The sequence below is a fragment of the Pan troglodytes genome, chromosome 13 (assembly GCF_028858775.2).
Source record: "Pan troglodytes isolate AG18354 chromosome 13, NHGRI_mPanTro3-v2.0_pri, whole genome shotgun sequence".
NCBI lineage: Eukaryota > Metazoa > Chordata > Mammalia > Primates > Hominidae > Pan > Pan troglodytes.
Window position 1 is genome coordinate 49,971,717 of NC_072411.2, and position 27,089 is coordinate 49,998,805.

The window sequence follows — 27,089 nt, forward strand, 5'->3', positions numbered from 1 at the left end:
AGAAACAGCTCAGATACCTTCATATCTGAACATGAGAAAATACTGGAGGCTGCAGGTGTTAAGAGCTGAATAGAACTGTGCAGATTTAAAACATTTCTAAATAGCAAAACACTTCATAATTGAAAATTCAGAAATGAGCAGCTACAAATTATTGAGAATTTAAATGCAGGCTGGGCGCAGTGGCTCACGCCTGTAATCCCAGCACTTTGGGAGGCCGAGGTGGGCGGATCATGAGGTCAGGAGTTTGAGACCAGCCTGACCAACATGGTGAAACACTGTCTCTACTAAGAATACAAAAATCAGATGGGCATAGTGGTGCACGCCTGTAATCCCAGCTATTCAGGAGGCTGAGGCAGGAGAATCGCTTAACTCGGGAGGCAGAGGTTGCAGTGAGCCAAGATTGCGCCCGCCACTGTACTCCAGCGTAGGCGACAGGAGACTCCATCTCAAAAAAAAAAAAAAAAAAAAAAAAAAAAAATTTAAATACTTGGGTAACCTTTCCATTTTCACAACTCTCACAAAATAAGACTATTAGGGGAAAAAAACCCTCCAGTATTGTAAAATACATTTCCTGTTTCTTTGAAGAAATGGCAATGCTCTGTACTCATTTTTGTTGCTACAAGAAATGAAATTCTGGTTACTAGGGCCTATAAGGGATGCCAATGGACTTGGGGAATCCACTGTTTTAAAAGTTTCTTTCCTTAAAATCTTCAAGAGCTGCACTGTCCACACTAGGCTACTGAGCACTTCAATGTGTGACTCAATTTTTTTTTAAACTTAAAAATGGATATTTAGTTCTATTAGAAAATTCTGAGCATGTTTAGAACAATTTCAAAATGTAAATTTACTTTCTCAGCTATACATTTTATGGAATCTAAACAGCAAGAATTTCCAGTAAACATTTAGGCCACTGAGATGTGCTTAAATATAATGTACACCAAATGTTAAAGACTTAATTCAAAAGAATGTAAAATACCTTACTGTTCTTCTATAATGATTATAGAATGACATATTTTTGATATGTTGCATTAAATATATAATTAAAATTAAACCTTTTTATTTTTCTTACAGGTACTGGAAAATTTAAAACTACATTACATGGCTCACATTATCTTTGTAGTGGACAATGGTAATCTACATGAAGTCCTGAAGTTGTAAAACTCATGACTCAGCCCCCAAATAACACTTTCTCTGTATGCCCTCAAAGGCCAGTAAGATTTTGTCTTTTAAGTTTCTTAATGGCTCTAATTTTCATTGTTTTCTCCTTTTACTGCTGAGATTATAAAAGCCAATCCTTGGGTTGGAAAGGGAAAGGTTATATCACACACTATACTGAGTAGTTGTTTTCGGGATGCAAGTGCTCTGAAGAGACAGCAGAGGGCAGTATACCTCCACAAACTAAAACAACCGGTCACTTCCTCAGATTTTTCCAAAATATTTCATTTTTAGATAATTTTCTTGTTTTGAAAAAAATCTCTATAATACTTAATGTTTAAAAATGAAAGTGCAATTTTAATACATAATCAAATTGGATGTAAAAAATATACTTGTCTGTAGAAAAATGACAGCAAACTAAATCTTACCTTCATGACAACAGGTTTTTCAAAATTATAAACGGAATGTGCTTTCCTTTGAACAAACTTCTGAAACTCTGAGTAGAAAGCAATGACAACATTATACCTTCAAATAAGCAGTGGGGAAGAGTCAGAAAAAAGCTACTTAAGTCTCATCTCACCATTATAGACCATTTGAAAATTAAATGGCTCTTCCTCATAGATGTCATTTAAATGTTTCATTGCTATTATAAGACAGATTTCCAAGACTGATAGACCTACAGTAAAAGGGAAAAAAAACTATCAGTTTAATGACACATAAGACTGAAATAACTGTTCTCCAAAGAATACAATATAGTGAAAGATCTATGGTTCTGAGGGGTGAAGAAGGTCAAGATTCTTCTAGATTTCAATGTGTTTCAATTATCTATATAAATTTAAGTTACTTAACCTCCCTGAGCTTAGTTTTTTTCATATCTGCAAAATAAGGATATTTTTAAACTTTTAGAAATGTCACAAAGATTGGCAAAATATTATCAGGCACTCACCATATGGCCCACAGTAAACAAAATAAACTTCAATTGTTATGTGACTTTAAATCACATAGGGCCTTTGCGTAGGATTTATCTAGAGACTTCCTAAACTCCTGGAAATTATATCCAAATCTGTGTATTCCTTTTTTCCCCGGAGAGGAAAGGGTTCATTACATTTGGAAAAGGAAATAACAAACCCAAAATGGCTGAAACCCAGAGAATGCTCTTCAGTAGTTCTTGATACAATGATAACATCAGCAACATAGTCTTACCTGGATTTTCAATGTGGCAAAAGAGGCAGAGCGTCAAATTTTTTTTCACTTTAAATGGGAGTGATAGTACCTTTAAAGGGACTAAGTTAAAGGCTATATGGATACGAAAGCATTTTATAAAGCATTATGCCCACGTTAATTGTAATTTTAAAAACATTCCATTATCTAAATTCAAAGTTTTAAAAACCACAATTTAAAAAATAAGGCTGGGTTCTCACCATGTACAATATTTGCTTTCGAGTCCATGCTACACAGTTGGCTTGCTTCCATTAGATCTACGGCAGTCATAAATGGGTGCGATGCTGTTACTCGATTTAAAGCAAGCATCTAGGGAAAGACAGATCAGAAAAACAATTACGTATTTACATGGGCATTTTGGAGATACTGTGCAAAACTTCTGAATTTGTATAGTTAATTCTTCAGGGAGAGTAAATATTAATGCTTAGGAAGGTATTCTCAAATTCAGTTGTATTAAAATTCAGTATTTCAATTTGTGTGTCACATAACTGCAGATGTAAAGCATAAAAAAAGTTCTTGCTGCTCTCTCTAACCCATCCCAGTTGCATAACTTGTTTACTTACTGCTTGGAAGAACAATGTTTAAAGAGGAGTAGGTCAAGGAGAAGAAACTAAAAATAATTAAGAATACTTACTAATAAAAGCCCCAAACACAAGCCCAAAAGGCAGATCTACGCCTTACTTGTTAACTTTTTCACCACCCAATCATCCAGCCAGGTTAGTATTAATTTAGACACAAGTTAGCTGTTTTATGTTCAATTGTACAAAAAAGAAAAGAAAACAGCACATTTATACTCAGGAATAACTCTCCTTGAAAGCACAGTCTCCTTCTCTTGTGCTGCTTCTCTGTTCAAAAATGAACAGAGGTCCTGGACCAGAGTTGCTACTCAAGTATTTGAAGATTTCCTTTCTTCCTTCTTTATTTGTATTTTTCATGAAAGTTAAATTTGGTCATTTAGGGTTAGAAGATTTAGCAGATAAAAATGCATGACCTCTGGTTAAATTTCAATTTCAAATAAACAATAAATAGTTTCTTAGTAGTATGTGCCATGCAATATTTGGGATATAATTATCCAAGAAACTCTCCTTCACCTTAACAAGGGCGCAACTGATTAGCTGGGCAGAGAGTTTGGCAATCTTTGTCCTTCATTCTCCTACTGGTTGGGACCTAGATTGCCAGTGCTCCCTCCCTTTCTCTCTCCTTTCCTTTTTCCTTTAGTTATTAATTTTTTAATTTTTATTTTTTAACTTCATTTTTCTGTAAGTTATTGTGGTATGGGTGGTATTTGGTTACATGAGTAAGTTCTTTAGTGGTGATTTGTGAGACTTTGGTGCATGCATCACTCGAGCAGTATACACTGCATCATATTTGTAGTCTTTTATCCCTCGCCCCACTGGAAAACAATGCGGAGATTCCTTAAAGAACTAAAAGTAGAACTATCATTTGATACAGCAATCCCACTACAGGGCATCTACCCAGAGGAAAAGAAGTCATTATTTGAAAAAGATGCTTGCATGTGCATGTTTATAGCAGCACAACTCACAATTGCAAAGTCGTAGAACCAACCCAAATGCCCATCAATCAACGAGTGGATAAAGAAACTGTGGTATATATATACTATGGATATATGGATATATATATATATGGAGATATATATATGTGGTATATATATACTATGGATACTACACAGTCATAAAAAGGAATGAACTAACAGCATTTGCAATGACCTGGATGAGACTGGAGACTATTATTCTAAGTGAAGTAACTCAGGAATGGAAAACCAAACATCATATGTTCTCACTGATATGATATGTGGGAGCTAAGCTATGAGGACACAAAGGCATAAATTTTTTTTAACATATACAAAGGCAACAGAGAATAATAAATATCTATGACTACTTTACCTGCTTAAGAAATATGATTTTAGAGTTGAAGCCCATCTCCTCCGGATTGGACTCTTCCCCACATAAAACAACCAAGTATGGCTATACTATTAGGTTGGTGCAAAAGTAATTGCCATTTTGGGCACTGAAAGTAATGGTAACTTTTGCACCAACCTAATACTTCTACTACATATACATGTATTATACAACAGAGTAATTTTCAACTTTTATATAAATATATTGTATCTTCACAACTCTCTTCACTGTGAGGTTTTACCCATGTTGAGGCAGTATCAAATCTGTTTTATTCATTTTTTCGTTATATTTCTTTGTATATATCCATGATTATTCATTTCCTAATTTCCTATTGACAGACATCTTTCATTTCTTTTTTTTTCCCAATTATAAACAAGACTGTAATAAACAACCTTGGACATGTCTTCCTGTGCATTAGGTAACTAGACTTTCTCTAATTAGTATGTTTCTCTAGTTACCTAATTTGCTAAATAAATTGCTCTCCAAAGCACTTACACATATTTACATTGGCAGCAGCAATAAATATTAATAGTCACAGTCATGATACCATCAAGCATAACCTTTAACACCCACTAGATTGGCAAGAAAAAAAAAGTTTAATTGTAGTATTTCTCTGGTTACTGGAGAGGCTGAAAATCTGTAATCTATAATGAGCTTCCACAGTAAGACAATGACAACAAATAATGGGATGAGCTAAGAATATGAGTAAGCAGCCCTCAAAGTAGAATCCCATATGACAAAAAACAAGCCATTATTTAATTCATTACCATGAATTAAAAATGTAATAGAAAAATGGCAGAACAATGGCCGTTAATATTGACAATACTGAGGCAGAGATATTTTCCCAGATGAAGACGTGTGTGTATATATATATACATACACACACACACACACACCCCTCCTCTAAAAATTACTAGTCCCCAAATTCCTTCATGATATGCTGAAAATGGCAGTATGCTTTTGACAATAGAAGAAAAGTAAATAGGGATAAAAAGACTTAAATTCCTCAGCAGAAGCAGCAATGAGGAAAGAAAACTTGTATATAAACATGGGTGAACCATACAGCCAAGTAGGACACAAACTTGAAGCCAGAGAGCTTTGGATTAAGTCCTGGCTTTGTTATCTACTAGTAGTGTGACCTTCGGCAAGTTACTTAGTTTAAGGAGCCTCAATTTCTTTAGGGGTAAGAATAAAAAATAAGATTATTCCAATGGCCAGACATAATATAGGTACTACTAGTATCAACAGTACTTGGCTCATATGCCAGTCCATAAATGGTAGCTACTGTCATTATTATTCTATTATTATTAAAAATGACCTTTCTATGAAACCAAAACTATCTTGTCTTTCAAAGGTATTTGCCATAATTTTCTAGAAATATTAGACTAAAACCAAATACTCTTAGTGAAGAAAGTTAATTTTCAGAACAATTAAGTACTTCTTGTTTGATATTGGTATTATGTAAGCTTAAGATATAATTACTTGGCAAAACATCATAACCAAGTAGGATTTATTCCAGGTATATAAGGCTGGTTCAACACTCAAAAAATAACATAATCAAATATATCAACAGGTTAAAGAGAAACATGGTCATGCGAAACGATCGAGAATAAGCATTTGACAAAATCCAACACCCATTTATAAGAAACTCTCAGCAAGTTACAAACAGATGAGGATTACCTCAACCTGATAATGAACATGTATAAAAAACCTACAGCTAACATTATACTTAATGGTAAAAGTTTGAATCCTTTCTTCCTAAGACTGGGAACAAGAAAGGATGTCCACTCTCACTGCTCTAATTCAACATAACACTGGAAATTCTAGCCATTGCAAAAAAGCAAGAAAAGAAATAAAAGGCATACAGATTGGAAAGAAAAAAAAAAGTCACTATTTGTGAAAAATGTAGAGTCCCAAGGAATCTATTAAAAAACCTCTTAGAATAAGTGAGTTCAGCATAGACTATAAGTCAATCACATTTCTATATATTAATGTGTATATATGTAATCAATCACATATTCTATATGTAATGAATATGTGGGAAATGTAATGAATATGTGGGAAACCAAAATTTCAAAACCCATTTACAATTGTTCTAACAAATTAAATATTGGTATACACATTAAATAAGTACATCATCTGTGTAGTAAGAGCTATAAAATGCTGATGAAAGTAATCAAACAAGAAATCAAATAAAAGGAGATATGAACCCTATTCAGAGATTGGAACACTCGATGTAGTGTTCCAATGCATGTCGATTCTCCCAAAATTTACCTACAGGTTTAATCAATTCCCATAAAAACTTAATTATCTAATGAAAGATAGAAAATGATAAAAGTAGGCTGGGCACAGTGGTTGATGCTTGTAATGTCAGCACTTAGGGAGGCAGAGGTGGGAGGATGGCTTAAGGCCAGGAGTTCGCAACCAGTCTGAGCAACAAAGTGAGACCCCGTCACTATTAAAAACAAAAACAAAGCAACAAACAATAAAACAAAACTAATACAAACCAATAGCATGTGTAATGACCGCAGGTTTTTGCTGATATTGAAATGCTTCCGTAGTACTTCTTGCACACTTCTATCTTCTGAGAGATACTAAAGGGAAAAAAAAAAAAGCCAAAATTGAGGAAAGATGTAGTTTAAAACCTAAATATAATCCTGTGCCTTACTGGTTGGTGTACCTTACTAACTCTATCTAATATTAATTCATTATTAAATAGATGTTGGTCTTATCTGTAGAACACTAAAACCAAAATAAAGTTTCCAGTCTACTAATTTTCTTATCCTGTTCTTTATGTTAATTCAATAAACACAATGATAAAACAATCCTGGCTAACCCCAAATTCGTACTTGAATAAGGGAAACTACTACACAGTCATACTAGTGAAATGAACAAAATGCAGCACAAAAACAGAAGTGCATGAGTTACTGTACCTAGGGATACAAGGTAAAGTATTACAAAGAATGCTTAAACTGGATGAGACAAGAGATTTAAAAAAGAAGGAAGAACATTCCAGTTACAGGGAACAGCATGAGTAGCAGGAAAATTATCACATTGGCAGAAAATGAGTAGTCACGTACTGGAGTCTCAATTACTGGCAAAGTGAATGTACAAAAAGAAAAGGCAGAAAAACCTAACTGGAGGTAGCTGTCCAGACAAGAGGTAAAGTGGGTCGGAATTATCTGAGTGTTATGAAGAAAAAAGAATTAAGACGTTTATAGGAGTACATCTGGTAGAGAATTAACTGGCAGCAGAAGAGAAGGAAGGGTTTGAAAGGTAGAAGATAAAAATCAAAGATGATCTATGGGAAACAAAATGGCCTGTGAAAAGTGAAATGTGGTCAAAAAATGAATCTTGGATTATTAATATTTAAGTAGTAGGTGGGAAAAGAGAAAAACTAAGAAATTAAGAAAGATACCAAAGACTGGAAGAGAATCTAAGACAGAGCAGAGATCTAGAAAACAAGGGAACAAAGTTTTAAGAGAGAAGTGAGGTTCAACAATATAAACTACTTTGTAAAAAGATATATTTGAGAAGAGGCTAATGGCTTTAGAAATTCAAATATCACCAGGGCCCTTTGAGAAAGTACCATCTAAAGAGGCAAGTGACTGCAGTAATTAGGGTTGAATGGAAGGTGAGGAACACTGGCATTGAAGAAAAGATTAGATGAAAAAAGAGTAAATTCAGAAGTAGGAGAGCCAAGAAAGGCCTGGAAAAGATTGTCATAATTTTTCAAAAATCATCTGCATGGAATAAGGATTCTTTTTCAAAAAAAAAAGCCCAGAAAACTAAGCATTTCTGTATTTTCTAGAGCTGTAATTATATGTATTTACTTTGTCCACTCTAAGAAGACCAGATTCAGAAGTAAGTTCTAGTCTACTGGAATAAAATTTTATACTCTCAGGAAATATATTATCTTAATTATAGTTCCCACTCCCTTGCTATTGTTTCTAGTCTTCTCTTTGTATTTTAAAGGACTTCTGGTTACTATATCTTTTTCTATCACAAACACGGTAGAATATCCTTGGAAGTACACAGGGTGAACATAAAAAAAACAAAGTAATACCTTTTGGAAATTAAAAAAAATTTGTTTAGCTTTTCCAGTTTTAAAATTGCAATATGGAAGATATGTGGCTAAATATCACAGGCAAACTATAGTCTTGGTTTCTGTAATCTGTCACTTGTAGAAGTTGATGTGGTAAAATCGGAGCACTTAGGAAAACTAAAGAAAATCACCTGGGACAAAATTGAAGAAATTTTCTCTGCAAGAATCAATTATTTTTAAAACCTGTATTTGCCTCTCTTTGACATGATGCTTCAAAGGTTAATCTTCTATACTCCACCTTCCTACTTTATCTCTTTATTTTTTAGTGGTTTGACTCCAATTCCCCCTCCTTCTAAAAGCTATCGCCTTCTTGCTTCTATAATTACTTATTCTGCTTTTTAAAATGCCTACCTTATCTACATGAGCCATTTAAACAAAAAAAATTGTCTAACCTCGTTCATTATATTTTTAATTCCATCTTGATTCAAACACTATACTCTATTTGAGGATAAGGCTATTATCAACAACCACATAAGCTACAGTACTTTGGGAGATTTCATTTGAGGAGAATAAGGTATGATTCTTTTAAATGTTCTTTTCAAAGGATCCCTCTTATACTGCCATGCTAAGATAGAGTCTACTCTGCTTATTTGACTCATTTGAAGTAGGGCTAAAACAAACCTTCAAATTAGGCAGGATATCAAGGTTCAATCTTATCCTGAAGATATTTCTTGGATGAGATTCCATGTGTGACCTGTTATCTGTATCACTGCTATTGGCTTAATCCTGCCATTCAAAATAGCTTCCTGGATAATCAGCACTAAGAGAAAGAATAGCTCCCTTTAATGCAGCTACCACCCTACTCCACAAGGCAGGGACTCTGACCATGGTGCTGACAGATTTTTCAAGGGAAGCTCATTTTATTCACATACCAAAGACAGGCACAAGATGATCAGGATAGGGGAAGAAAATATTAGAACTCAGAGACACAAACACCAGTGATGCTGGTTCTACTTAATGAAACTGACTATTAAGACTATCAAAATGATGACAAGATAGTGCTCACATGCAGGGGATTTAAGGTCTGCAACAAAAGTCCAGAAAGTAGATTAGTTATGCTACTAACACATGGTTACCATTTTCTAAGAAGCAGTTATACTTCTTCACCAGTAACTCCCAGCATCCTCTTTATTTATAGACTCAATTTGAGATGCTCAGAATGCAACACAGTTGGGAAGGAAAGTGGATGAAAAATGGCACAGTGCAACCTAGACCATGTAGTTACCTTAGGAAGATTAAGTGTGAGCAGGTATGGAAAAAAAAAAGCCCATGGAAAGTACAGACATTTAAATACTATGAAAGACTACATTTGAATCTCTAAAACAGCCAGAAAAACATACTGGTGGAATAAGACAATCAGTTCAGGAGTTGTAGAAGATGAAAGTCTGTGAGGCACTGAAAAGTAGATCTAAAAGCTGAAGATCCAGAGGTCTGGTTCACACCAGACCCCAGTAAAAGGGGACAATGTGGGAGTACCAACTACAAAAAAGGTGCTCCTATAGATGGAATCCTATAATTAGAAATAGTATCAAAGACACTTGGTCAGGTAATTGAAATACCCGAGTCTCAGGAAAGATTGAGTGGAAGGGAGAATCCATACCTAATTATATCAAGGCATAATATCTGAATTTTAAAGATAATGTCAGCTATTTTTACATACAATTATGTACAGTTGTATTAAGAAAAAGAACAGGGAATTATTAATCATAACAATGGGAAAAAAGTAATATAAAAATATGTAGGCTTTGAGTCCTTTATGTAAAAACAACATATTTAGCATGTATGTAAACTCTGCAATGTTGTAGACCAAGTAATTATTCCATAGTAGAAGAAAAGAGAATTGATATAGTCTTAAGGGAAACTTCCACTGTTTATCATGTATTCTTTTGCACTAATTACATTTTGTTCAATAAACTTTTATGATATTTTAAAAAAATGAAATGTGTCAAAATACTGCTTACATGAGACTATATTTTATAATCAAACAATAATCACTTAAATGCAAAACGCTTCCAATTTAGTATTAGTATTTAAAAATTCATGGTAAAAATACAATCTACCACTATTGCTTTAAAACAAAACAATCCTTTCTATGGAGTCAGTGAATATAGACTGTGTAATTCTATTCAAAGATCTAATTATCCTTACCGGTATTTTAACATTATAAATCAGTTTTTCCCAATTCCTTCAGAGCCAGGGACTCTATATTATTTTCCACTCTCACGAGGCCAATATTTTTTGAGATTCTAGCATAAGGGACTTATTCATTAATGATGTTTTTCAATTATATTATTAAATACACACACACATGCATACTTCCTCCTTTCTCTTTGCCAACTGAAACTTTTCGACAGCGTAAGATTAAAATGCTAGTGTGTTGAGAATATTTTAAGCACAGGTAAATTTATAGTCTCAAAGGTGTGGCAAATCTTTAAAACAACATATGAACCTGCCTTTGTATCTAAGACTCTCAGGTCTCCAGGGACTGTGAGATGTGATCACCTATTAGATAATATAACTGGAGGTGCCACAGTCTGTACTGCCTCTTAAGGCCCAACAAAATAAAAGCTGAAGTTGCTAATGAAAACTGGAAGAAAAAAAAATCCACACAGAATAGGTATGAGTCATTAACATTTATTTATCATTATTTACTATTTATTATTATTGTTAAATATGTAAAATATATAAAATAAAATTATCTAAAATATAAACCACATATAGATAAAACTAAAGCCTCATTAAAGTTTACTTCAAACTAATAACATAAATCCTAAAGCTTAACTGTGATGTTCTTTTGAGATAGAATTTAGGAGAAATGACATTTCAACTGTCTGTTATAAGAAGAAAATTTTTAAAAAGTATATAATTTGTATTACTGCAGCATTATCCTTCAGCAATATTAGAAACTTTGTGTTAATTTACTAATTTCTAAAATTTGTGTTTTAATTGCTTTAAATCATATAGCAAGGGACATTTAGCTTTATTGCCTTTTAAGATACCTGAACATTTTCATTCCACTTCTCAGCAAAAACCTTGTCTGGAAACTCTGCAGGTAGAGATAACTGTTCTTTAAATATTTTAACATACTGTGGAAAACCAAATGAATTCATTAAGTGTATCTGCCGGTGAGAAAATCTTGACTTCACTCTTTTTTCTAAGAGTTCCAAAATATCCTTAAAAACAAACAGAAATCTCTATAAGGAAGATGAATGTTTTAAAAAAAACAAAAACACTGTACCAATGTTAGAGGTGTAAGTAAACTATCACCTATAATTAGTAATGTTTAGTCTACAATACATAATTAAACATTTAAAACATTTTATGCAAACTAAATAATCCACCTCCAGGCATTTGCTGGCTTGGTGATGTCATGCCTTTTTCCCACCATGTTACTCTCAGCTAATCTGTAACATTCCAAGACCCAACATGACCGTTTAAAAAAACTGACAATATTGAATAGCTATATGTCACAGTAACACCAAGAGTGTCAATAAGGAATTCTGTACATTCTATGAAGAACTGAGATTAAAAAATTAAAAGCATGATAGGCAGCAGGAACCAACTTTAGGAGAGGAAAGTGGCAGAAATGCAACATGGCATTCGTAAGTTATCTTCCGGCTTTTTTTTTTTATAGTAATGCTTTTAGACTCTATTTGTATTTGTGCTATTTTTCCTTAAAAAGAAATCAGGAATCAAATTTACTGTCAAAGAACACTAAAAACCAAAGGATAACTAATATGTACTGCTTGTAAGGACATACGAAGTGTTCTTAAATGAAGAAAATACTTCCACAAAACTGATAGGCATTCAAACTATCCAAGACATCAAAAGCACAATAGGTAAGCTGTCTTCCTAAGTCACATATATTGCAGGAATTGTCATTCCTAAATCTCTTTTTAATAATGAACTTGAGCAATTTTTCAAAATATATTATAGGACACAGCATATTATATATAATATATATAATTTATATTATATATGTATATATACATCTATATATACACAGTATAATATATATTATATTACTTAAGTTACACTCCAAGGTATACAACCAAGACAAATGAAACCAGATAACCACAAAAAAAGTGTATGTGAATGTTTGCAGCAGTATTATTTTTAATAGCTTAAGAAATATAAACAACCCAAATGTCCATCAACTGATGAATGGATAAACAAAGTGTGGTATAGCTACACAACAGAATATTATTTGGTAATAAAAAGGAATAAAGGGCTGATATATGCTGTAACACAGATCAACTCTGAAAACATGTTAAAGAAGCCAGTCACACAAAACTATACGTTGTATGATTCCAAAATTATTGAACAGTCAGAAAGTGGATTAGCAGATTAGTGGTTGCATAGGGCTGGGGAGGGAACAGGGGATTTGGGGTGATCACTAAAAGGTATGTGGCTCTTAAACTGTGGTGATAAATGCACAACTCTGTGAACTGTGCACAATTTTGTGAATAAACAAAAACCCTGTTAATTGTATAATTTAAATGAGTGAGTTGTATGGTATAAATTACATCTCAATAAAGCTGTTTTAAAAACAGTGACATGATATTTGATGACTTTAAGGAATTACAGCTAATATAACAATTATATTAGGGAAATATATTTTTAAAGAGCTCTTATCTCCTAAAAATACATTCTAAAGTACTTACTGATAAAATGATATAATACCTAGTTTTTGCCTCAAAATAATACAGGAATGAAAGGAGATGTTGAGGATAAATAAAATTAGTCTGTAGTAATTGAATCTTGGCAATGAGTGGAGAAGGGAATTCAGGGCTCATTATTTATTCTTTCCTACGTATATTGTTGAAATGTTATAAAGATTTTTAAAAGGGGAGTAGTTTAAGCCCAGAAATATACATCTCCACATCTAGCCAGATGACTCTCATAATACCTACGTGAAGAAATCATGATATAGAGGAAAGAATTCAAGTGATCAAAATGGGATCATGGTTAGTTTGGGAAGGTGGACAGGAAAGACTAATAGCCTGAGGTAGGAGGTGGGAGGGTGAATAAAAAATTTTGAATGTTTTTATGAGGTCAAAGAAAAGTATAGTGCCAGCATGAGAACTAAAAGACAAGAAAGGTTATATTCAGAGATTCAGATATTGTACATTTATTTTCTATTAAGAAAGAGTTCTAGGTCACCCATATAGGCAGACAGTGGAAGTAATAATCTATACAAGCAACAATTCAGACCCTAAATTTGGGAATGAAAAGAGATGGAAGTAAATACTGTCTTTGTAGTAGGCAGTAATGACAGAAGTTGGCAATGTGGGCATACAGGAACTAGTAAAAACAAAACAAAAACAAAAAAACAAAAATGGAATTACTCCCAATGGGGAAGAAGATGCTTGCTGGCAAAGTCACTACTCCCTCTATGCTTTTGTTGTCTCCCTATAAACGTGGATACACAGATAAAATTATACTTGAGGCCAGGCTCAGTGGCTCACGCCTGTAATCCCAGCACTTTGGGAGGCCAAGGGGGGCAGATCACGAGGTCAGCAGTTCGAGAGCAGCCTGGGCAACATGGTGAAACCCCATCTCTACTAAACGTACAAAAATTAGCCAGGCATGGTGGTGTGTGGCTGTAATCCCAGCTACTCGGGAGGCTAAGGCAGGAGAATTGCTTGAACCCCGAAGGTGGAGGTTGCAGTGAGCCGAGATTATGCCATTGTACTCCAGCCTGGGCGACAGAGCAAGACTCCATCTCAAAAAAAAAAAAAAAAAAAAAAGAAAAAGAAAAAAAATTACACTTGAAAGAACTACACAGTTGGAGAATTATATATATACAATAAAAAAGAACATCTGATAACACTGCTAAGAAGTTACTGGCATTTTATTTGGTCCATTATTGGGTCAACAACACTCACCACAGCCACTTCCACCCAAAGGAAGATTTTTTTTTTTTTGGCAAGAAGGAGGATGCTTCTTTGATCCTTGTCATCGCCTGCTGCTTTTGGCAAGGAGGAATAAAGATATGTGGAGCACCAGCCAGTGATGTATGAGGGATGTTTCTACTAAAGCCATGTATCATAAGCTCTAGAGCACAGGGAAGGAGGGGCAAATGACAGTCACTCTATAGAGAAACAGCACTGGAAGGAGGACTGTTGAAATATGAATTAGAAAAAAGTTTCACTTTTCTGAAAACGAAAAAGGGCTGTAGGAAAGGAGATGTGAACATGTAAATGTGCCTGACATATCTGCTGAGAATGGAAGGGGAAGAGGATTGCAAGAAAGCTATGGAGGCATGGCAGTCATAGCATGAGAAAAGAGACAACTTTGCTATGGTTTGGATATGGTTTGTCCCCACCAAATCTCATGATGAAATTTAATTGCCAGTGCAACAGTGGGAGGTCACTGGAGTGGACCCTCATGAATAGATTTAACGCCTTCTTACTGGAGTGAGTTCTTGTTCTCATGGGGATAAATTAGTTCTTGAGACAGTGAGTTGTTATAAATTGAGGTTCCAACTCCTATCTGGTTCGTTTTTGCACATATCGGTTCCCCATTTGACCTTCCACCATGTCATGCAGCATGAAAACCCTTGCAACAAAGCCAGTGCCATGCGCTTGAATTTCTCAGCCTGCAGAACTGTGAGATAAATAAACTTCTTTTCTTTAAAAATTACCAAGTCTCAGGTATTATGTTATAGCAACACAAAATGGGCCAAGGCACTCTTCAATACCAGTTTTATCTGAATTCAGTAAGTTCATACTACATGTGTGTAAGAAGGTAAACACAAAAAGGCCTGTACTGCTGTCCAAAGGTACACATGGTTCAATATGTACAGAGCCTTCACAAGGCAAAGTGATAGTGATATTGAGACTATAGTTAAAATCATTCTAAAATATCCCATGGAATGAAGCAGCCACTATCTACTGTCAGTGCTTGGTAGAATCTTTTCCATTTCTGGAGATGTGTACTTTGAAAGTTGGAATAGTATTACTTAGAGTTGATTTCAAGCCTTTTCAAAATATGGGAAAAAAATCTTAAAATAAAAACTATTACCAAGTTTTCTCAAATATTGGTGAGATTTAACCGCCTCATTACTTGATAATGTAGAAATTATATTTATTAGCATAATCTGATTTCATACTTTTTTCTTCAGTAATTTCACTGGGAGGAGGGAGGTATTCATTAATGGGCTAAGGTAACTACTAAACTGTTTTCCTCAATTTGAGTTGAAAGCAGGATAAATACACCAGGCACTGCTGAAACAAAATTTTTTAAATGCCTAATATAATGACCTAAATAAGTGAAAAAAGACTAGCAGTGTCAGCAATTAAGCTTGAATTTTAAAATATTATAATCAATTTTTTTAATGAACAGAAAGACTTACCAATCTACATGTAAGACCAATAACTGCTATTGGGGTCTGTGCAGACTGAGAAATGTCAAAAAGATTATAGAGAAGTGTTTGGTTTTTATGATGAGCAAAAAGATCAAATTCATCTAATATGAAGATCACTGGGCAACTGCTAGTTCGGTCACCTAAGATAAAATAAGAGCATTACATTAATAAGAAATTATATCCATCTTTCCTAAATTTCCAAACCATTTACTATATTTCAGTTTTTAAAACTCAATTCTGTAAACATTCTGACAGCCTACTTTGGGTAGGGGATTTACTGATGCATATACGTTCATTCAACAGAAAAAAATTATTCAAAGGACAAACACAGCCCCGACTGCTCTCAAGAAGTTCAGTCTAGGCTGGGCGTGGTGGCTCATGCCTGTAATCCCAGCACTTTGGGAGGCCGAGGTGGGTGGATCACCTGAGGTCGGGAGTTCGAGACCAGCCTGACAAACATGGAGAAGTCCCATCTCTACTAAAAATACAAAATTAGTCAGGTGTGGTGGCGCATGCCTGTAATCCCAGCTACTCGGGAGGCTGAGGCAGGAGAATTGCTTGAACCCAGGAGGCAGAGGTTGTGGTGAGCCAAGATCGTGCCACTGCACTCCAGCCTGGGCAACGAGAGTGAACTCCATCTCAAAAAAAAAAAAGTTCAGTCTAGGCCCGGGCATGGTGACTCACGCTTGTAATCCCAGCACTTTGGGAGGCCGAGGTGGGTGGATCACCTAAGGTCAGGGGTTTGAGACCAGCCTGGCCAACATGGTAAAACCCCATCTCTGCTATTAAAAATAAAAAAAAAATTAGCTACTTGGGAGGCTGAGGCAGGAGAATCTCTTGAACTGCGGAGGCGGAGGTTGCAGTGAGCTGAGATCACACCATTGTATTCTAGCCTGGGCAACAAGAGTGAAACTCCATCTCCAAAAAATAAAAAGTGCAGTCTAGTTCCTAGACTCTAGTAGAGTTTGTTGTTGAAAAATGTCAAAAATCATTTAAATGACTAAAGACTATTATTTTTATAATTACGTAAATATAATTCTTATTTAATGATTATAAAATTGACAGAGTTTTCTATACCTACACAGAACCAAAACACTTTAAGATTAAAATATAAGGGGAGTCACTAATTAATGAACAAAACTAATGCTTTAAAAGAGAGTTGTTTATTTAGTAGAAATACAAGGTACATTTCTTGTAGAAATACTTTTTATAAACAAACTTTTAGATTATAAAGTTCAACTAAAGCCACTTAAACTCCCTTGAAGCACAACTTTTAGCATTTCAACTACAATGCTTTTCATGGGGAAAGTTCCACATCACCCTCTGGTTACATTTTTCTCACTTCAATAATGGAAACAACTTTAGTAAAAGAATCCCTTTTACCTTAGGCTTAACGCCTTTATATTTGTGTTAAAAAGTGAAACAAATATCTGATAAAAGAAAGACTTATTTCAACAAATAACAAATACAGTAGCCTAAATGACTTAATACTGGTACAAAACCAAAGGGATTACTCAAAAGTCTAGAAAGAGACTTATGTACTAATATAGAATTTTAGTATTTGATAAAATATTGCATTATACATCAGTGGGGAAAATTAGTCTATTCAAAGTTAGATCCCTACTTTACAGGTAAAATCAGAATAAATTCCAAACAAATTATAAATTACAAATATATATATATATTAAATAAAAAGATGGATCAATGAATGTTTTTATAATCTGAAGGAGAGAAAAAACTTTCTAGATAAACTTAACTATGTGGAAAACATAAAACTTTAGATCAGCAGAAAAGTCCAAACCAAACTTAAGGGAAGAGAAAAATAAAACACAAAAATTCCGATAAATAAGCATAACATAAACATTACCACAATAGGTCAAAGACCCAACAGGACATACAGTCGTGTGTCCCTTAACGACAGAGATACGTTCTGAGAAATGTATTGTTAGGTGACTGCATCGTTGTACAAGCATCCTAACAGTGTACTTACCCAAGCCTAGATGGTATAGCCTACTAGACACCTAGGCTATATGGCATAGCCTATTGCTCCTAGGCTATGAACCTATGAGCATGTGATAGTGTAGACAACTGTAACACAATGGGAAGTATTTGTGTATCTAAACATATCTAAACACAGGAAAGGTACAGTAAAAATATGGTTTTATAATCTAATAGGACCACTGTCACATATGTGGTCTATCATTGAATTAAAGGTTGTTATGTGGCACATGACTGTACATAAACCAGGAAATTTCAAAGGTCAATAAAAATATGAAAATGACAAGCATCACCACTATCAGAATTATGCAAATTAAGTAACCAGAATTATGCAAATTAAAGAACAAAATTATTCAAATTAAACTAAGAGCTGAAAGTTTTTCTATTATATGGGCAAACATAAAAATAATAATTGTTTTTGAGGTTGTGAAGAAAAAGATATCAAATATTTTTACAAATTAAACCTTTAGGGTAGTTTTTAAATGTTAAAGATGGTGCCTTTTAACCCAGAATTCTACCCACAGAAATTTATCCCAGGAAATATCTGGATGATCATCTAAGTATCTCTTCTTAATTATAAAAAATTAGAAACAAAAGCCCATAATTGGTGATTAATAAATAGCACCTTATAAAACAAGAACCATAAAAATGATGATGCAGATCAAAATCTGCTGATTACAAAATAGGTAAAATAATTTTATTGTTGTAAAAAGTCACATTTATCTCTATCAATAATATACTGATATAAAGATCAGTATATCATTGAATAAAGATAAGAAACCAAATGCTAATTGAGATAATCACTGTTATAGTGGTGGGAATACAGTGAACATTGTATTCTTTTTAATGTTTCTGTATTTTGTGAGAGCTTTTTTTTTGGCAAAAGCTTGTATTACCTTTATAATCAGGGAAAAAATAAAGTTAAAACAGATCTTCTGAAACGGCTGAATATGTTAATATTTACCTTTTTTTAAAGCTTCCAGAAGAAATGAAAGGTTTTCAGCAAAGCTTCCCTGAACAACAAAATGAGATAAAATGATTAAAAGTTTAGTGAAATAAAGAACAAAAGATGGCTGTCTGATTCTCAAATTTTATATAAACACTGTATAACTTCTAGTTATTAGAATCATTGCCCAGACTCTGCTGAGTGTCTCTATACTTCCTATCTAAAACTTAAATACTTAAGCAAAGATGGCACAGCACTGAAAATGGCAATTACAATGTCATCTTTGAAATTTTATATTTTAGAACTTGAGGATAAAACGGTCAAAGAAGAAAAAGAAAAGTAAGAAATTTTATATTTTCCGGAAAAAATCTGAAAGAATGTTAAATTTATTTGAAGGTAGTTTTGTAGAACTGCCATATTCTAAATATAGTTTGAGACCTAGAAATGGATTCTACTTTGTGTCTTCAAACACAATGGGGTCTTGCAAGTCTCTAATTTGTACCGGTAAAGAAATAACCATGAATTTAAATGAGAAACAAAAAGAAAAGGCTTTTTTGAAACATTAGATACTATAACAGTGTTTGTCTATTCAAGAGTATACTGAAGAATTTATGTATATCATATCATGTTTGGCTATGTTTACTTGGAATATAGCCAAAACATTTTTGGATACAATTAAATATTCTTGATGAAACTTAGTGTAGTAGATGCATTATCCAGGTGCTCCAGATTGTGGGTAGAAGCCCCATTAAAATATTTGTTTCATTAAAATTATTAACTTTTACTTCATTCAGAGTTCATAACTAAAAGAAACAGCCAACTTTAAATTTGAGGAGATATAAAGGAGAAAAGAAACACACTTATTCATTCTCCAGTTGAGAGATCTAACATAAAAATAGCATAAAGGTTTTAAAACTTTCACATATTGTGATGTTGTTATGCTATTTCCAAGGCAGGCAGACCAAGAGGTATTATCCATAATTTACCGTAATATAACAAATCCTCAAAGAGACAATCTGTTGGGAAATCAGTGGTCAGTTACTCAAAGGTAGCTTGTCTTTCAGGCTTTTTGCTTAGAAGATTATTACATCTGATACTAAGTATATGCTTCTATAAATACGTATTTGTGCATGTATAATATACATATATATGTCTGCTTATATCAAACCAGAAAAGCTGTGGGTTGAATTAAGTGACTTAGGTTCTTATAATGTCCAGGCTCTGCCATTTTATGACCTTCGGCAACCTAATTATGCTCTCTGAGCAGAAGCCAAATTTATATAATGAAGGAATTAAACTATTAATTTCTATAGCAGTATTTCTCTATTCAAGAGTATATTGAAGAATTTATGTATATCATATCATGTTTGGCTATGCTTACTTGGAACACAGCCAAAACATTTTTGGGTACAACTTAACTAATAATCTCTATATATGATAATAATAGCGAAGATTAGAACAGAATGATAAAAAATTGTCCTTTTTATTATTTCACATAAAACCAATATGAATATGTAACATTTTAAAATGTCAGAAACACCTATCCAGATCAACTGGGAACCAAAAGCCAAACTGAGCATACTTAACAAGAACTGTCTTTGGCTCAGTATAGGCCACTAGCTTCAACATCACATTCTAAACAGGAGGTAGAATATTAGATTTATAGATGGGGCATTTTGAAACTGCACTTCAAAGACCTACAGACTTTGGAAGGGACAAATTTACTCAATCTTTTAGATTAGATTAGCATTTTATATTAATATTTTTATAGATTAATATATTATATTAATAATTTAGATTATATAATACTCTATAATTATATATAAAACTATAATTATATATAATCTATTAGATAATTATATAGATATAACCTATTATAGAATTACATAGATTATATAATTATATAATTAATAATTTTATAGAGTATATAATTATATAATTAATAATTTTATAGATTGATTATTAAAGAAAGAAACTCATAAATGCTAGGAGTCTTACACAACTATGGCGGTGTCATTGCAGCACAAAGCACACAGTTCAGAAATTAGAGCGATGCCACTGCATGGTCACCAGTAACCAGAAAATGAAGTTGGAATGTGTATAATCCACTCCAACTGCATAAGCAGTATGAGGCTAGGTAATTTCATCATGAAAATTCAGGTAGGTGCAAAATTAAATTATCATGTTTTCCTTAGGCCCTATATATTAGGTGAAAGGTAAAAGTTTAATACAAGTTTCAAAACATTTCAAGTCAGTTTCTTTTACTGATGTTGTTCACTGCCCTGAGACTATAAGATGATATGATAATGAAGTATGAATAAATTTCTGAAAACAGAATAACTGACATTTGTACAGCACATTACCATCCAGCAAATTATTTTTTAAGTTAAATGATGTGTAATGTTTTCTTTCTTCTTCAAAATAATCCTGTGAAGTATGGATAATAAAATAACGCCCAATTAACATGTAAAGAATCTGAATTTAGAGATACTTGTTAGCTCAAGATTATCAGGTAGTCAAAGGGTTGTAAGGCATGACTGAAACCCACCTATTGCAGCCTCAAATTTAGCACATTTTCTACTATACACAGGCTACTCAAGTCTCAAAAAAGTAGAAATAGGCTGCTGGAGCATGGTATTTTTAAAAATGTGTTAATCTATCTCCAGAGATACAGAATCAAAGTATTCACCTTACAGAAAATGAAATAAACTCAGAATATCTACATAAACTTGGGTTTCTTAGCTATTTTACAGCTAGTATAACCTACTATGGAAAAATCCAAGTATTGTAGACTTAATGACTAAATGTATCCTATACATTACACATTTTTATGAAAGAATCTCATATATTTCAATTAAGAATTTCTGAACCTCTCCCTACCCTTCCAGAAATATAAAAATATACATGGTATAAAGACATTACCTTAAAAGTCTATTTAATAAAATAACTGAAATGATACTTACAAAAACTTTATCTCCAACTACATTTTCCAGATTTAACTGCCTTGTGATTTCCTTTAGGGCGATTTTGTCATTGATCTGCAGCAGTCCTAAAATAAAGTCCATTTAAAAGTATTTAATTAAAATGAAACATGTATTTGATACAGCAGGTTGTTTTCCAGTTAAGTAAATCTTCCCAGTCAAAGCCTGTGAGTTCATATCACTTTCTTCTTAAAACTTAGCAATAAAGACATTCTGTAGAATCAAAAAACAATCCTCCTTGGGATTAGAATGATTAAAAAAAAAAAAACCAAAAAAACCACAAAAACCAGAGTCCTTCTGCGGCTCCTTCAGTATTATTATTTTAATTTCTAAAAATACTGCATATGGTGTGCTAAGTAAAACATGGATCTAGTTTTCAAAATCTAACTATTAAAATGGATTTGAAATATACAAGTCATATAAAACCCCCACAAAGTTTACATAATCTCCAATGGCAAAATAATGGCATACTTACCATTTAAGTGAACTTGTAATACATTTTCACTCACTTCTTCTATTTCCATGAGTTCTTTCAAAGCATGATTTATTAACTAAATATGAAAAGTTTATGAAATAATAATAGGTAAAAGATAAAAATAAGTCCATATTCGTTTTTAAACTACAAGCGGTAAGAACAGAATATAAATAAATTGACCTCTTTAACAAGTAAGTTTTCAAATTCTTTACAGATAAAAGGTTTAACTAGAACATCTCATATCTGACTTTTTTAAGAAACAAGAGCCAGGACTGATACAATATTCTCTCAATCACCTACGCGAACTTTTAATACAAATTTAGAAACAACCAAGTTTTAAAATAAATATTTCTCTACATGTCACATTAAACATGTGACATGGCCCTTATAAACTTCATGTCTCAGTTAGTACATTACGCATCTCTCTGACAATTACTCTACTAAATATCATTGTAATCAGTTAAAAGCCTATTGAATTAAAGGTTTCTATGAAGCATACTTTTTTAAATAACATTGTATTGCTCTTGTACTGTGATATCATATATCTCTTCATATTACCAATGCATTCTTTTTTTTAAAGAATTTGAAAATGAATGTAATTAAGAAAAGCCAAAAACCTATTTAAAGAGTAAAGATGGACTGTTCCTTCCAATATTAAAATATAGGTACTATCATAAATAAGTGAACTGGGAAAAGCAGTTTTATACACAAAATATTAATAGAGATGGCATCAAAACTTAGGACAAAAAGTATTACTCAACGAAGGCACTGGGACAACTGGTAAACTATTTTCCAAAACAAAATACTATTTGTATTTGCAATATGCTACCTATTTGTCATTGCAACACCTTATCTAAAAAGAAAAAAGCAAATATGATCCTCATTTTAAATTACATATGTTTCATAACAAGACAACAAAAATAAAAAAAATTTCCTGTATACCTGCATGGTTTTTAAAGCATAGGGAATTCCAGGTCCTCTGAAAAGGAGACAATCTCAAGATATCACCTGTCATACTACCAGTAATAGCCCAACTGAGAAGTGACATTTAATGAGAAGTGACATTTAATGAGAAGTAACATTAAAGGACTGCATAGAGGTACTTCTTCACCTCTGGATCAGGTCAGACACTATAATAAGAGTACATCCCTAGATGATACAGAGTTGGTCTCTCAAAACAGTGCTTTCAGCAAAAAAAAATTTTTTTTTTAAGCAATCCATGGTATTTTCTTTCTTCCATCTCTTGATATTTTGCTGAATATATTTTTTCCTAGGTTATGATTTTGTTTTAATTCATACAATGTTTTATGTTTTGATGAATTATTCAAAACCATTTCAAATCCTTTGCTAAAAGGAATGGGGATTTTAATAATACCTTCCATTTTATATATGCATAAGGAGAGTTGTAACAGATTTATAGCTTTCTTTCCACTCAACTTACTTTAAACACCAACTTATGCTTTGCTTGGATCAGCCCACTAATATTTTATGGGTTGTGTGTATGGTTTGAAATGATAAATATATTAGCAAGTGAGTCTTCAAATAATGTTAGTTCTAATCTGGGTATTGCTAAAATTTATTGTTTATGCAATCGACCATTTAAGTTAGCTTTTTTCTTGAATATGTTATCATTTCAAATATTTAAACTACATTATACACTAAAAATATTTAGTTGGTTATTAATATCACACTAACCAACATAACCAAATTTGGTCATCTCCTTTCCACATTCTTTGTGCCTAAAATTTAATTTTACAAACATACCAAGATAATTTTCTTAGACCTCCCAACATCCAGTAATTTTTATGCTCACCAACTATTATACTATTCCCAAATATTATAATAAACACAGGTTTCACCAATATGCAACTAGGAGAAATATCCTATTTAACCATCTAGCAAATTTGTCTACAGTAAATTCCATGTGTAAGAGCGTTTTCTAAGGGTCGGTACAGTGGGTCACACCTGTAATCTGAGTGCTTTGAGAGGCAGAGGCAGGAGGACTGCCTGAGCCCAGGAGGTTGAGGCTTTAGTGAGCTATGATTGAGCCGCTGGGCTCCAGCATGGGTGACAGAGAGCCTGTCTCTTAAAACAAAAAAAGGTATTTTCTAGGGGTCAATCTGTCACTTGAAGCCATATCAATTTTTTTTAAATAAAATGCTTGTAATATTATAAGCCACACTATTGCCTTTTTCAATTAACTGTAGAGTTAGCATTTTTGTATTTCAGACAGTTTGGCCAAGTATAGTGTTTTAAATATACTATAATCTTAGGGTTAGGATTAGGGGTTAAAACAAACAAACATAAGACTGTAGTCTTATGTTTTAAAATTTGAATTTATATAATTATACTAATGAGGCTAGGCACAGTGGCTCATGCCTGTAATCCCAGCACTTTGGGAGGCCAAGGTGGGTGGATCACTTGAGCCCAGCGGTTCCAGACCAACCTGGTAAACATGGTGAAACCCCATCTCTACTAAACATAAAAAACTTAGCTGGGTGTGGTGGCACATGCCTGTCCCAGCTACTCAGGAGGCAAATGTGGGAGGATCGCTTGAGCCCGCGAGGCAGAGGTTGCAGTGAGTCTAGATCGTGCCACTGCACTCCAGCCTGGGCAACAGAGTGAGACTCTGTCAAAGAAAAAAAAGAAAAGAAAAGAAAAAGAAAAAAATTATACTATCGAGAGTTATTGTCTAAAAATAAATTATATCTGACAATTTATTCAATCTATATTTTCTCTCAGGATACTCCCACACATACAACAAATTACAAAAGTAGCACAAGTCAAACAATGCTCATCTCTTCAATCTGCCAGCATCAGAGTACATCAGGAATATATGAAACTATATCAAAATGGAATGCCATGCAAGGGACTCTTCCAGATTCCACTATAGTGAAAATAAATGACTGCAAGGCACCACAATAGGGCTCTGGTTTAAAAAGCAAAAAGTAGATAAACTGTCAGTCTGGCCAAGAATAACTGATCCATTTTATTAACTGATAAATACTATGACTTAATGCTTTTGCCTTTAAATTTTAGTACATTGATTAAACCTATAGGGGTTTATGAAAAGGTGCTATAACGTGGAAGGGAACAACAAGCAGATTAAAAAGATTAAGTTCAGATTTAAAATATTAAGCAAGATGGTTGATTAGAGACTCCTGGTGCTCGTACTCCCAACAAGAAAGGACCACAGCAATGAATGAACAGCTAAGATTTGACTGGCGTGTTGAAGGGAGAGTACTGGAGTACAGCAGGGAAGGGGAAACGTGTAGTGACTGAAAATCCAGGAGGGTAGTGTGTAGGCACCTGGCCTCTGCAGCTACATCTCCTGCACCCTGATCAAATCTTCCCGTAGTCAGGAGGGACTTCCCGTTTTGGGGAAAAGGTAAGCAGAAGATCCCCACCAGTCCTCACCGCCATCACAAACACCTACAGTCCTTACCACGGGAGAATCCCATAGTCCTAGCAAGCCCTAAGTCAAGGTGGACAGCTGCTGGGAATTCAAGCAGTTGCATTGCTCCAGATCATGAGAATAAGGTATACACTCTCCAACCCTCACCCACCTGTAGGCCAACCTGCCCTGCTGCAGCATGGCACCATTGAGGCCAGAGCCACCTCTGTTGTGCGCCCTGCTCTGTGGGCCAGTAGTCACTGCACCTTTCCAGTACTAGGGGTCCATCTTCATTCCACCAAGCCCACATGGGTGGCTGAACACCACAACTCTAGCTGCACAGAGACTGAGCCTATAATTGGTTATGACTCTGGTCCTACACAGCAAGGAAACCAACCCCTTGCTGCCACACGTCCAGCCAGAGGACCAATCTGGCAGTCCCACCCAGGGCAAACTCTCACTTGAGGTGACCAAACCAGGGTGGGGCTCTCTCCCAAGAAGGAGAGGCCCCCGAGCATCCAAGCAGCTGATACACCCCTTGCACTGGCAGAGCGGCTATGCACCCACACTCAGAACCTGAGAAACAGCCCCACAATACCGTGCACCCCTCCCTCCCGCAGACATACCCCTAGCTTGCCCAGTGGTCCTGTGCCCACAATCAGAGCCTGAAAAATAGCCCAGAAGGTTACCCCTGGCAGGCATGCCCCCAGCCCAGCCGAGCAGCCATGAGCCATGACCTGTACCTGAGAAACAGCCCTATGGGCCACCCATGGTGAATACACCTCCCACAGGGTGGCCAAGCATCCCTGTGAACACATACTAGGCCTGAGAAGTAGCCCTTCAGGCCATTCTTGAGCCTGCCAAGCAGTCTTGTGCTCACCTCCCAAACCTGACAAACAGCACAGCCTCCCTATAACTCCATCAGATATGCCCCAGGACCAGCCAAGCAATCATGTGCCCACGTCGCTAACCTGAGAAGTACACTTGCCAACTGCCCCTAACAGACACATTACCCTAGCTGGCTGAGCAGCATTACACCTTAGGCCTACAAATCAGCCCTGAGGGTTGCCTCTGGCAGACACTCTTTTGGGCCAGTCGAGCAACCCTGCTCCTACTTCCCAGGTCTACAAAATGGTCCAGTGGGCCATCTGCTGCAGAAAAGTTCCCAGGCCAGCCAAGCAGCAGTGTCACAGGCCTGAGAAACAGCCTCACAGGATGCCTCTAGTGGGCATGCCCATAAGCCAGCTGAATAGCCTTGTGCCTGCATCCTAAACCTGAGAAACAATCCTGTGGAACCCCTCAGCAGATACGGCCCTAAGCCAGTCGAGGAACTGTATCCCTACACCTCTGTTGGGATCAAGCAGCCTTGCACCTGGATCCCAGGCATCTCCTGGGCCTGAGAAACAAACCAGTGAGTTGTTCCTGGCAAACATTCACCAAGACTGGCTAAGCAACCACATGACTATGCTCCTGGCCACATTAATAGCCCCATCTGCCAGTGTGTCAGATCCCAAGGTGATTGACCC

The 27,089-nt window shown here is 34.7% G+C and overlaps 1 protein-coding gene across 10 annotated transcripts in view; it reads right to left on the bottom strand.

The window, feature by feature from the left end:
* The window catches only part of ORC4 (origin recognition complex subunit 4), an 87,145-nt gene that overhangs the window by 1,311 nt on the left and 58,745 nt on the right, over positions 1 to 27,089 (bottom strand). For 8 of the 10 annotated variants that reach the window (XM_054679026.2, XM_001159493.8, XM_054679025.2 and 5 more), the window contains 9 exons: positions 22,170 to 22,245; positions 21,677 to 21,762; positions 18,732 to 18,780; positions 15,758 to 15,909; positions 11,400 to 11,573; positions 6,803 to 6,889; positions 2,577 to 2,685; positions 1,736 to 1,831; positions 1,584 to 1,651 (listed from right to left, as the gene is read on the bottom strand). In XM_054679026.2, the coding sequence (XP_054535001.1) occupies positions 1,584 to 1,651; positions 1,736 to 1,831; positions 2,577 to 2,685; positions 6,803 to 6,889; positions 11,400 to 11,573; positions 15,758 to 15,909; positions 18,732 to 18,780; positions 21,677 to 21,762; positions 22,170 to 22,245 (897 nt within the window). Of the gene's footprint in view, positions 1 to 1,583; positions 1,652 to 1,735; positions 1,832 to 2,576; positions 2,686 to 6,802; positions 6,890 to 11,399; positions 11,574 to 15,757; positions 15,910 to 18,731; positions 18,781 to 21,676; positions 21,763 to 22,169; positions 24,799 to 27,089 lie in introns of all 10 variants that reach the window. The other 2 variants (XM_063790494.1, XM_016949789.3) reach the window with 2 other exon arrangements.